This window comes from Malurus melanocephalus, unplaced genomic scaffold (assembly GCF_030028575.1).
Source record: "Malurus melanocephalus ecotype Western Australia unplaced genomic scaffold, MMel_1.1 scaffold_101, whole genome shotgun sequence".
NCBI lineage: Eukaryota > Metazoa > Chordata > Aves > Passeriformes > Maluridae > Malurus > Malurus melanocephalus.
Window position 1 is genome coordinate 484,247 of NW_026623333.1, and position 13,250 is coordinate 497,496.

General features: G+C 38.1%; 1 protein-coding gene across 1 annotated transcript in view; it reads right to left on the reverse strand.

Annotated features, from left to right (window-relative positions):
* MACROD2 (mono-ADP ribosylhydrolase 2) overlaps nt 1-13,250 on the reverse strand; it is an 809,981-nt gene that overhangs the window by 42,559 nt on the left and 754,172 nt on the right. Inside the window, 2 exon segments of the mRNA XM_057369011.1 lie at nt 400-462; nt 11,792-11,860. Of these exon segments, the coding sequence (XP_057224994.1) occupies nt 400-462; nt 11,792-11,860 (132 nt within the window).

Below are 13,250 nucleotides of genomic sequence, written 5' to 3' on the forward strand. Positions count from 1 at the left end.
TGTTGTGTAGACAATTTTTTAAAACTTGAAAATACCCTTTAAAATCATCAGGAATTGAGTTTTCATCAGAAGCAGCCTACTGTCTGCTTCCTCCTTCCCAAAATTTCTTTTCCCTCATTTCTATTCTATGCAGAGGGGAAAAAATGATTTCTTCCTTGTGAGAGGATTATCTAGATTAGGGACCTTAAAGGGAGAATGTAGAGCTGGTAAGCTGGAGAGGGGTCTGCATTCCTGCACTGCAACACATTTCATTTATCATGAATGAAGATTCGGTCTCTAATGGGAGAATTACTCAAGACCTGAGCAAATCTGGTGAAAATGTACAAACAGTCCTGAAGCTTACTGTTCACCAAGGTGGATAAAACATAAGACAGGCCTTTTAAGGAGCTGGGCACAAACCTTCTTCTTGGCTCTGGGTCTTGCTTTCATCAGTATTTTGCTTATCCACTGTGCCATTGCCACCTATTGAGAAAAACACATTAAAATTATTTATGATACATCTTTTTATTGGTAACAGGARCAGTGCAGTATTAATTGTAACCAATTTAGCACGAACTGCTAATTTACAGCAAAGWGCTGTGATAAAAAAGAGAGATGTAAAGGTAAGCTGAAAAAACCTGCCAACAGGACCAGTTCCATTTAAACCAATCAGGTTTTTATATCTTAAGATGAGGATTACAAATTTTACCTCAATGGAGATTTTTATCTCAGACTCACTGGAAATAACAACACCAAATAAAGGGATCTTTCCCCAAACACAGTTTGCAATAAAGGAAATTGATGCTTAAACTTCTTTGTATTTTATAAAGACTTCTTTTCCTGGTATTATTTTCCTCCAGTAACATTTCCACAGGATCTTTGAAGTGGCTGTGTTTCTGACCTGTAGAACTTAYTTCAATGCCTATGGAGCATAAGAATCAACTGAACTGAATTTTAAAGCAAAAACCRCAATGCCACTAAACATAAATTATAAAAATGCATCACAAATGGCTGWAATGAAGAGAGCAAATCAAACTGAAGTACGACTGCTAGGACTGAATGCATTTTTCCTCTTTTATCCATTCACATTCATTCCAAATTTTCTCCACAACTTCGCATTCATGATCCATTTTCTACCCTCCAACTCCTTTATGGAAGGCAGAGAACAGGTCTATGGATCTCTTAAACTTTGCTTGTCCTGACTAGAATATATCAGGAATTCTCTGTTTTCAGGGATGGAAAAGGCTCTTTTAGCTTCATAACAACATGAGAGGCTGCAGTGCTGCATCCAGGATTGGATGCCATGGCCACACTCCCTTCTTTGCAGCACCTCAAGAACAGCTCAGTAGCAGCCTCAATTTGAAGTATTTGAGGTATTTGAAAAGCTGACTGCTGAGCAAATATATCAGGAGAAAGGAAATTCATTTGCAGGTCTGGAAATGGCTTGATAATGATACAGATTTTTTTTTTCTGTGATCTTTGCTAGCTCCTGGGTTTTCTGATTGCAGCTTCTCTAGAAACATGTCTAAAGTTTCTTTCATCAGCTACCATGATTTTATTTAACACATGGAATCTGGTGAAGGGAACAGCAGTGGTCCAAATGTGCTTAGGTGAACAAGAACCTCTCACGAGGTTAGAGAGAATATGTTTTCCACAGGCAGATATACATCTGGTGGCACACTGCATCCAGCAGATATTTAGAGGCTGAGGCATGATGATTTCCCTTTCCAGCAGGCAATTCTTCCAAGCATCCAGCAGATGGGACTAGTGGAGAATTATTTCCAAGGCTGGCCCTACACAGAGCTGYTCTCAGGAGAGGAGATGGAACAGGAACTTAACACCCTGGCCTGAGAAAAGAGAGGTGGGCAGGGTGAAGCTGACAGCCATCAATAGGGACTTGGGCTTCTGACCTCCTGGTAACTCTTTGTAGGAATTCTAACCCGAATGGATGACTTGCTAGAGTAATTTCTTAGCACATTTTTGAGCTCTAGGCTGTAAAAAATTGTTATATGGATGACCACATAACGGCAAGAGAAATCTTTACTACTAGGTTAGACCCAAAGAGATTATTGCATCACTGTGAAATGAGCAGTGTCAAAGCTTCAAGAATTTAATTGTGGTCAAGTGCAACATGTTTCAGTCTGTGCAGAAAGACTTCACATTCAGAAAAAGCAGGTCAGGCATAAATGGTAACTATTGATAGATCAGTGAAAATAATTTCAGCCATTACCTTACGGCATTCACAATTTAAAGTTCCATTTCCAGATGATACTTGTTTGTACAGCCATTGTTTTTGACTTTGACTGTGACTTACTTGACTAAAACCAGGTATTTTGAGTGTTCATTCATGTTTATTGCCAAGCAACTATATCTCTTGTTTAAGTCACTTACTGTGAGAAAACTTAAACTGTGCAAGTTTAGATGATCACCTGGTTCAGCACATTTTCTCAATCCTAAATGAATTATTTYAATGGATATGCTCTGCTTAGAACTGGCCTAACAGAACAGTAATTTCAGGATTCTCAGTATGTTTTCACTTCATTTTGTTCCTTCAGAAAGAAAAAATTAAAAGACTTCAAGCAGAAACTTCACTTTTKGTGCTCTGACCCAGTCCAATAGACTGACTGGATCCTGACATGAAAATTCATCTCGATCAGTGTACTGAAAGTAAATGTGCCTGGCAAGGGACTCGGACAGAAATAAAAAAAATGCTAAAAATTAAGACTGGACAAGTAATGCTCAAGTAAATGACTTGCAGAAGGAATAGTTAAGCTCTGCTTGGCCTGGAGTATCAATTTATCTCACGAGAAAGGGAGGAAGCAGAGCATGAATACACTGATAAGAAAGCAAACTATAGAGTGGAAAAGTGACTAATCCCAAAGTCTTTGACAAAGGTTTTTTTGCCACTTTTAAAAAACCCTTCTAATGAGTCTCTCACTGAGTGTCTTTGACTGATAAAGAGKTTTTCTGCAGTTATTGCTCTTTACTGGAACTGGTGCAGGAGCACTTGCTCAAGGCAAAAACTGGAAATACATTTTACAAGAGTAGTGAGCCAATTTTTCCACAATATTTTTACTCACCCCTGGCTCTCCTTTTCTCCAAGTAGAAAAGCCAGAACCAGTGCATTTTCCTTGAGTCTTCCCCATGACACAATTTATAATAAAAATGTCTTTTCCACTGGATGCCTTCTACAGTATCTGCCATCCTTCTATTCCCACTGCTGTAGCAATCAGTGATTGCATTTTCTTTAGGTGAAAACTGTCCTCACAATATTTGCTTTTCTATTACACTTGAACAGCAATCTGTCACTCACTCCAAAGGAGATACATAGAGTGGCAAACGACATGTCATGTCATTTTGGGGCAGAAAATGTAAATGATTTTAAGCCACAACACAAGACAAATGGGAACATCTGTTTCTTTCCCCCTGGCATGACAGTCCATTGAAAAAAAAAAAATAGAAGTCTGAGGATGCCCAGTAGCACAATACAAACAAAATAAGGATATCAGACACTAAAATACCTACTTCTGCCCATATATTCTGCTTTCTCTTGCCAAGCTGACTACTGCCTGGTAGGTTCCTGCTGTCTCCCCATGGCATTTTTTCTGAAGTCATCAAGAAAACCCATGCCTCTTCCCCAAATTATATACTTGGTAGAAAATAGGCTAAACAARGATCAGTCTCTGGCACTTGTTCTGACACTTCTAACTCCACCAGAAAAGAGCATTCTCCAGGAGTGCCTGCCCACTTTTTGTYATGGAGAGGCATTTAGCATGCACAGTCAGGTGCCAGCAGCAGTGGCAGCCCTGAAATGAAACAGATAATATGATAAATATTAATCCAGCTGTCAGACAGGAGAAGGCTGGGACAAGATCCTGATCAAAGGTCAGGGGGGACAAACTCTTGGAGCAGGTTCTAGTATTCACACTTTTTCTTCAAGAGAATGTGGCAAGTGTTTTTTTTACATCTTCCACTGTTCTTGTGACAAACACAGCAAGTTAAAAATATTAATAGCCTGCTGGCCTCTTGGCTCTTCCCATTTCAGAGCTGAGAAAGTGCTACATCTACTCGCATACCTACACCTCTTCAGCAGCACCTTTCCTCACAAGCAGCTGGCAACATACTTAGAGCTGAGTCTAAAGTCAGTGTCCCAAAAACTGGAACAAAAAGACATTTTTCAGAAGAAAACAGAATTGTAGACATTGTATTTTTTAATTAAAGGAAGAAATACTGCATAATCAGTACAAATCAGTCAATTTCTACCCCTCCAATATAGAATCACAGAACATCWTGAYCTGGAARASAYCCACAAGGATCATCAAATCCAAGTCCTGAACACAGAGGCTATTAATAATAAAAACACTGTTTTCACTACTTAGAAAGGGTGTTAACACTCAGAATAAAGCTTCTTCAAACCTCCTCTTTCCTCCCAAGGTAGAAATAAAAGTGACAGAGGGCCAACACCTGAGGATCTCATCTTAATTGTGCAGGTACCACATCCTGGAATACCAGGTTTGATCCTGTTACATCTCTGCATGGCTCTGCAATGCAAATCCAGAAGCATCCTCTGCTTTTCCTTGTGGCCAGTGACTGTGGCATCTCTGTCTCTGACCTGTGCTTCTTTCTTGTCTAACAAATGAAAGATCCGGCAGACAAGATTTCTGCCAGTTTTGAATTTTCTTGCAGCACAAAAATATTGCCATACTAATCATACTAATGACATGAAGGTCCTTATTGCATAGCAGAGAAACTAATTAATGACAAAATGAACAATATAGGCCTTGATCTGCATTCTGCACACGAGCAGGTATGTTGTCTTCAGTGAAACTCCTAAAATGTGAGAAGAAAGCACATGTCCATCCATACAGACACTTGAGATCATACAGCTTGAAACAATTTTCAAACTATTCCAGGGGCAAAATAATATCAGACATAAGCCAAGAAGCACATACACACAAAGGCCATTATTGCAGAACTACAACACATTAAAGTGAATCATTAGGGTGGTGGCCTGAGGTTGCTGAACATTTTAATTTCTTTTAATTAAATGATGAATTAGGTCAGTTTTAATCACTAGTTGTATATAACCCCTTTGGGGTAAATTTTAAGAAGGGTAAGTAACACATTCTCTGCAATAATTGTTTAAAGGAGTTATGACACTTCTTCCCTCTGTGCTGCTTTGACAAATCACTGTGCTGCAGGTGCAGCCCTGAACGTGCCACTGTGAATGCACCCAGCCCACCAAAGCTGTCAGCCCAATAAATAACAGAGTTTCATTTCCATGCAGCGTTTTGTTCAGGAGTGTGGGAAAAGAATGAGAAAACTGTAGCTTGAGTGGCTTATCTTAGAGGTTAAAAATAACWCTATTGTATTCCATCGCTGAAGTCACCATGCATGCTTCTCCTCTGTAAATCACAAGGTAACTAACTGAGTTTCATCAAACCTCTCCTGGCTAGGGAACCAAAGGACAACAGCTACAGCATCAAATTAAGCCCTGGGAAGACAGGAACACAGCAGTTTGTCTCAACTCACTGCTGGGAGCTTTGTGCTCACCTGGMTTTTCACTGGGTGTAGCTCTCCATTGACTCAAATTGTGCAATTCAGTTTGGGCAAGGGATGTGGAACATTTCACTGCCAAAGATGCTGAGCATCGCTGTTCCTGTGACTTTGTTCACAACAAATGAAGGGAGACATCTCCTGGAAGTTTGAGCTGACCAACACAACTAGAATATGTATAAATATCACATTCTAGATGTCACAGGCAGTCTGTGCAGAGGACATAGAATTGGCATTTTGATGCAAAAAAATACACAAAAAATCTTGTGGTGTATAAAAGGGGAGAGAAATCGCTCCTCTGAGTTCAGATCAGTACAGAGAAGCCCTGACTTCTGGCCCTACAATCAGTCCTGTCCAAGAGACAGAGAAACAACCCCATGAGTACAAGTGCAAAAAACCCCACAAGTTTTATCATTACTATATCAATTTACTCTTTGTTCATCCTTTTACAATGTGCCTAAGGTCTGAGTAACTACACACCATGAGGGACAGCCACATGGCCTCTTTACCAAGATGTAGTCAAAATAAAACCTATTATAGGTTTTATATATAGGTCTCTATAATGAGACCTATTTAGATTTGTCAAAAATGGAAGAAACAGACAGAGAAGCCGCTCATAAAAAACCACACAAAATGCGAACAAAACCATGGACTATTTTGCATCAGTATTTGGCAATGAAGGGACCAGCCCTGTCTCCTACACTGCACTCAAACAATTGTGATGGCTTACAGGACTGCACATCACCTGTGGAGGCTGAAATGAGCTGTGTTTTCCAAGTCATCTTGCATGGCAATTTAATGGAACAGCAGAAGCCACTTCACTGATGAAAAGGATCTTCTGAGAAATATTTGCTCAGAGAGAAAATACAACTGAAAACACWGATAACATCCTATTTTACCCCTGGCTAAGTGCAAGGTTCAGTATCACCTAATATTCTGAAAGCTGTAATCAGTCAAGACAGATGGTGGACTTCAAAAGGGAAGTGAAAAGAGAAGCTATCAACCACAGAGGATGGAGGTTAATAGCCACTCTTTAAATATAACCCATCTGCATTAAGGTGAAATGTCTCACAGACATGTTCAATACACATACTTCTCAGGAAGTTCTTCTGTAGTACTTTATCTTAATTTAACATTTTATTAAAGGATTAGGTTTGGTAGCAAAAAGRAGACAGTTCTAAGCTATCTTGATAAGAWGTRGMACTTTTAAGGCTGAATAAGTGACTGTGTGYTTTTTGAAGTATAATTATGTGTCTCAATGTTCATTTTTAGATTATGATTGGAGCAGAAATTTACTGAAGAATATAACTGCCCTGTGGGATGCAAAGTAGGATTGCAGCTACAATTTAYCAAGTGATAAAAGAACCACTTGTTACAAAGTGCAGAACATAATAAAAAGATTTTGAAGTCAAATCTAGATAATATTAATTCATACCTTACACAGAAAGAYAACCAAGCCTGCACCAAGTGTTAAAAGACTCTTAGAAGAAATGCTTAGAACATCTCTGTATAATAAGAAAGAGCAGATACTGTGTGCATCCCACCAGCTCCAGGAAGGATTGAGCCCACAATGCCATGGATTATGGTGAGGGCATACATTAGATTCTTCTCCATGAAGCTAGGGAGTGAGAAGCACAGCTGCAAAATTCATGGCATGTAAAGAAGAAGCAGGAAGGGGAAGCCTTATGTTAATCTCAATTAGAGGATTAAGCCATAAAACAGAGGTTTAATGTCTAGTCTCAAGACTATGCATTTTTTACCATTTCACAAACATTTTTTTGGGAGATGGGATAAGGAGCCAGGGTGTCTCCCTCTTGGTGAGTCCTACCAAATGGCCATGACCTGCTGGACCAATGAGTTGTTGAGATGCAGTTTGATTTTTCCTCATTTCTGTGGTGTACTCAATCACTAGATCAACATCTCTCACSGACAGAGCCTCCACCAAATTAGGGGGTGAACCTGGATTTCTAACACAACATTTCTCACAAGGTAATGTGCGATGTTACCTTTGCAAGCCAAAAGGCCAAAGTATGATGAATCCATCAGGCACAGGAATCAACTCTATCCACTCTGTTAAAGGTGATTTGTGTTAATTTTTACCTTTGTGGTTTGGCTTATTGATCAATCTGTTCTCCTTCCCAACAAGTGAATGGAAAGCAGAGAAAGTTCATCCTGGATAARCAACTTCAACAGACCTGCACCTTGCACAGGAGATCCTGGGAAACCAGCAGCTTATCAGTCTCTCAGGAGGAATTCAAGTGGGGAGCAGCTTATGAGAGAATCTGGAGTAAGAAAACTTCCAGAACTCCAGTTTTGCCTTCACATCCCTTGAAGGAGGGCAAAGAAGTGGCTTTTGCTGCACAGATTGATTATTTTTCTGCTGGAGAAAGAGAAAAAGCAGGCCTTTGTCCTGCTGTTACTAGATGCGTTACTCATCTTTGATACAAYATTGATCTCACACAGACCACGATGGGAATGGATGGGGCAGCTGCTGGGCAGGCTCTGYTTTATATCTGAGAAATCCCATAAAGAAGCAAAGGGCAAACACTTTTGCTTCTCCCACTATTGGAAAAACTGATTTCACACTCCACACTGTTCACTACATACGGGGATGTTCACTACATGGGAAGGCAGGTAGGAGAAACAAGGAATATTTTTTAAAATTTTTGCTTTGGTAGGTTTTTGTATAAATGGTTTACTTTTGCGTGGTGACAATAAGAATGAGAACAGGTGACCTGTGGCATTTGTGCCAACTCATGGCTGCTATGCTGTGACAAGTACAGCTATTTCATCTATGTAACCACTTCRAGATTGTGTTATGAAGCTACTGAAGTAAAACACGCTCAGTTTAGTTTAGTACCAAACATATTTTGTTTACCTGACACTTTACAATTACTCAATCAATGAATTTACCTGACTAAAGTAAAGGCAAAATTATCCCTGACTGCTCTTACTCTCCCAGGATGTAGGAAACAGGCGGGGGAAAGAAAAAAGAACAAAAAAGAATAAAATCATATGGCATGTTTGCACATGTCAAACCTGAAATATTGTAGGGAACATGGGAGTAAAATATGTTTCTCAATCTATCCATTTTCACAGACAATACCTCTGCAGTGAAAATCTGTGGAATACAGCCACTGACATGAAAATCTGCTTTGCAGTTCACATTTACTTTTCTCTGCTAACAATCTGGAGGCAGAGAACAATATATCTAATAGCATAATAACAGACCCCATTAATACTTTAGGAGTTTGGTATAAGATTGCTTTCATTAGCATGTCAAGTGTTTATTTTAGCTTACTGCAAAACAAGCTTCTTACATACAGCCACTTACCTTTCCTTGATTGCAAAGAGGGTAATAACAAAAAAAAACCTTATTCTCCCCAATCTGCTGTGGAGGTTTTTACATGCACTGAAAAGATATTGCTCTATTACCTCTAGCCAGTCAACCAGCCTGGCAAGCTGGAAAAAAATATTTCAGCAGAAATATTTCTGAACTTAGTGGAATAGGTTTCAGAGACTGCCACGAGGGCAGACAAGAGGCTGCTAATATTGCAAGTTGTATTCCCATCTTTAGTCTAAAAGGGCACTCACAACCAAGCAGAGGAAAATGCATTGCATTCTTCCCATGTCTTAGGGTATATTTGTTAAATATTTTATAGCTGGTCATCTTACCAAGGGGAAAATAATATCCTGTGTTAAACTTGGACTTGTTTTTATTGCTACAAGGCACAGGTTGGGCTTTTGGAAGTTTTTGTTTGTTTGTTTTGTGGGAATTTGGTTTTTATACTTGCTTGCTTTTGTGTGCGTGTAATTTTGGGTTGGTTTTTCTTTTCTCTTTTTTTTTTTTTTTTTTTTTTTTTTTTTTTTTTTTTTTTTTTTTTTTTTTTTTTTTTTTTTTTTTAAATTTTTAAAAACTTGGGGTACTTAAAGGGAACTATTCCAAAATTTAAACACACCAAACCACAAAGCACTTCAGTTTTACCCTGAGGGAAATTCAACCAAGTTGACCTCAGGTAGAGTTTGGCTTTGCTATGTTTTATTCARGACTGTTTATATGCATTATCTGCTAACTTTTTCTTTTAAAAAGAAAAAAAGGTAGCTTTTTGGAAGTGAAGAGAAACTCCTACCTAAACAAAATTACTCATACATGTAGTTGTGGTTCATGTCACATATTCAGAACTTTCATAATCTTCAAGGGTCCCCATCAAAAGTTCTTTTAATTAGTCAAAATCAACAGCTAATAATTAACCCAGGACAAACTAAATCCTCTTTTCAGAGGTGTGTAAATCCCATTTACTTCAATGGAAATAGCTCATAGGTGTGATACATTAGACCCCAGCCACTTGGCAACTTGAGAGGAATTCAGTGTCTGGAGCCCAACTTCTTGTCTCCTCTTCCAGAGGCACAGGTAATAGCACAGAAATCTGATCCAGGTTTCTCCCCTCAGCAGACACTTTAATTACCTATTTTTTTTTTCACTATCACAAAACCTCTTTAATCTACACTTAGACTTTCAATCCTAAGCATTACAGGTTTCGTTCCTGCCGAGGAGATGGGGGCCCTGCCATTACATCCTGCAGCAGTGATTATGCATCAGCAAAATGTAAATTTGGATGTATGGCATCAAATTCAAGGAGTTGAGGCATTTTACAGCTCAGGAATAATGACATAATTCTATTGCAACACTATTTACTTTGCCCTTCCAATGCATTTATTTGTGCTTCACAAAGTGGACTGTAGATCACCAGGAAACATGGAAATAGGAAACTATCTACAAAGCCACAGAAAGACTGAAACAACATYAGTTAATTTTTGAAAGRAAGGAAAACCTCACCGTTTGACAATACATTTTCTCCTCCTTTTGGGTTTTTTTTTTTCAAGACACTGATACAGTGAAAACTTTTAGCCACACTTCATGTAAGAATATATCATAAAACAACTATTGTTCTGCCTATTTAGAAATGTTGAAAGTATCAACACAATCCCACCCAAGGGTTAGTCCACATACAAATGAACATGTGGTTTGTCATTGCCAAATTCTTTAATCCAAACATAAAATTGGTATTTTAATTTAACCTTAAATTCAGTGTCAGGGATCAGTGCAGCATGAAAGGAAAGATGCTCAGGTGTGATGAAATTTCTTGGGTCCCTCCACACCTTCCAGGTGATGACAGCTACTGATTTAAGTACTTGCCATTAACAACCAGTCACAACTTAGTGACAGGATGTTRCTAGCAGTTACTTAAAGTGATGGATGATAACATTTTTCTGCCCTTTGTGACTCACACCATACTCCAGTCAGAATATTTTAGGAGCTGAATGCATGGTGCTAGGTCAAAATGCTGGAGATTGTGGAACCACTGGTTGAAATGCAGAATGAGATGTGTTATTTGAGGAATTTTAGGTAAAAAAAAAAAAAATTCATGATAAGGAACTGTCATGGATTAAAGATTAAGGTCCATCCTTTGAATTATTTCACAGAAGGGGAATTTCTTCAGCATTGGGGCATTTTGCTCTTCCACATATCTGAAAACAGTGGGAAACTGTGCACTCTGAAAACAAGTCTTTGATGTTGACACCTTTTAACAACTCTCCCAATGAGAYACAGATTAGGAAAATATCCTCAGAAACAGTTTTAGAACAACATAGATCATGCTTATCTCCATACACATGGGCAAACTTTCCTAGAGAAGATTCAAGTTGAGGAAAGGAGCCTTAGAGGAACAACATTATAGGCACAATGTTAAACAATTGTGACTTTAACTGCAGTTAAATCTACTATACTTTTAAGGTCTGGAAACATAAAGATTGTAAAAAGGAAAATAGCAAAAATTTATTGCAGAAAAGGAAAKTGAGGATTATATTGCTCTGTGTTTAGCAGTAAGTACCTGACCAATTTAACCAACCAGATTACGACCCAAGCCCTGCACAACATGGATTACACTCGGGCTTTTTAATTACACGAAGTCAGAACAGGTTGGAGATAAAACAGCAGCAATTTATTGAGATGTATCAGCAATAATCAGTAGCCCATCACATAAAAACAGGACTTGTAATTGTGAATCTACCTTAGGAAGAAATATACTTCAGAACAATTTAAATCCTTTACCTAGGCCAAAAAGAACTCTCTCTGAGTGTGTGTAAGCAGCATTCTTAACTGAAAGTTTTCCAGCTCTTTCCCAAGAGTTCAAAAGAAACTCTTCCTCCAAATGTGAGAATATTAATAGCTCTGAGAAGCTGTCAGACCACCTACCTTCAGCATCRTCCTGCAGGTCCTCAGGCTGCTCTTCTTTGCTCTTTGTAGGAGATGGAGGCTGGCCTTCTTTAAACAGAAAAARTTATAAATTACATCTACTATTTGGAAATGGCTCAATGGTATCAGATACTACCATGTATGGCACCACAACTGTATGTTTTATCTCAGCACTCCATTCAGTACTCAATGCCTATCTTTCTGTTATCAAAAATAATTACTGCATCATCTCTTATAAAATTTATAATATCTATGTGTCTTTCAGCCTGGACTGGACTTCCTCTGACTTTCAAAGAACACAACTGAAGAAAGCTCATACTGAAATAATATACCGCTTCACAAGCTATCAATCTCTCCAGAAACAATAATTAAAAACTCCCATTAAAATAATGTTTTAATTTGTAGTTCTAAACATAGTATTTATTATACTGCATTATGGAATTGTGGAGAAATAATTTGAACTAAATGATTTTTTCCTCTCAGCTCAATTTTCCATTCAATGTTTTAACACAGTAACAAATGCATACAGACTGAAATTAATAATTAAATGACAGGTAGGGAAACAAATTTGATAGTGAAGTTAAGGAAATGAAAGTTTTACAAGCTACAAATGTTTTGAAAAAAAATCTAATCTAGCCTTTCAGAGAGTAGGAACTATCAAGCTGGAGGAAAGGGAGTAAAAAAAAGTAATTAAGGGCAATTAAATGTGAGATTTCTCTTACTAACAGGGACTGAAGTACACAGTGATTAATATTAGCTGGTTAAACTTTAAAAATTATGAACTCTTTCTATAATATTTTCAAAATATCCTGTCACCCAACATAAATGATGACATTACTGTTTGTTTGCTGTAACACACCTTAAGGCACAAACTCACAGCAGAGAAAGCCTGTTAGTAAAAAGGCAGGCTGAGCTGGAAATTAAATATAAAAGGTATTCATAAAATAAGACATTTCATGAAAGCAGGTTCTCTAATTAAAATACCATTGCTTAACCAAAAGCAGTGACTGACTGACAATTCAAACTCAATTCATTGTTCCCACTAAATGTATTCAACCATGATGGGAAAATGACTTTCTGTCATTTGACTTTCTGTCAAACTCCTGACTCCTTGTGGCTAACTGAGGGCTTGGGTGAAGGAGAAGCCTAAAGAAAACATACTTTTGTTTGTGCTGGAAATAAACCTTGCCCACTTGTAACCAGGAAATTTAGGAAGACATATGACCTCACTTGACTCACCCTTACTGCTGCTGCCATCAGAAAATAAGAACCATGCTATTACTTCAAACTGATTAACTAATTAACAACTGGATAAAAACTATCTACATGTATTTTATAAACTGCTTAAGTGTTTAAAAAACTCCCAGGRTCTTTTCTGCTGTCACATATATCCCACACAATCATCTGCTCTTTATGCTGCTGGAGTTTTAAACAGTTTTAACAAACAGATGCCCAGCTC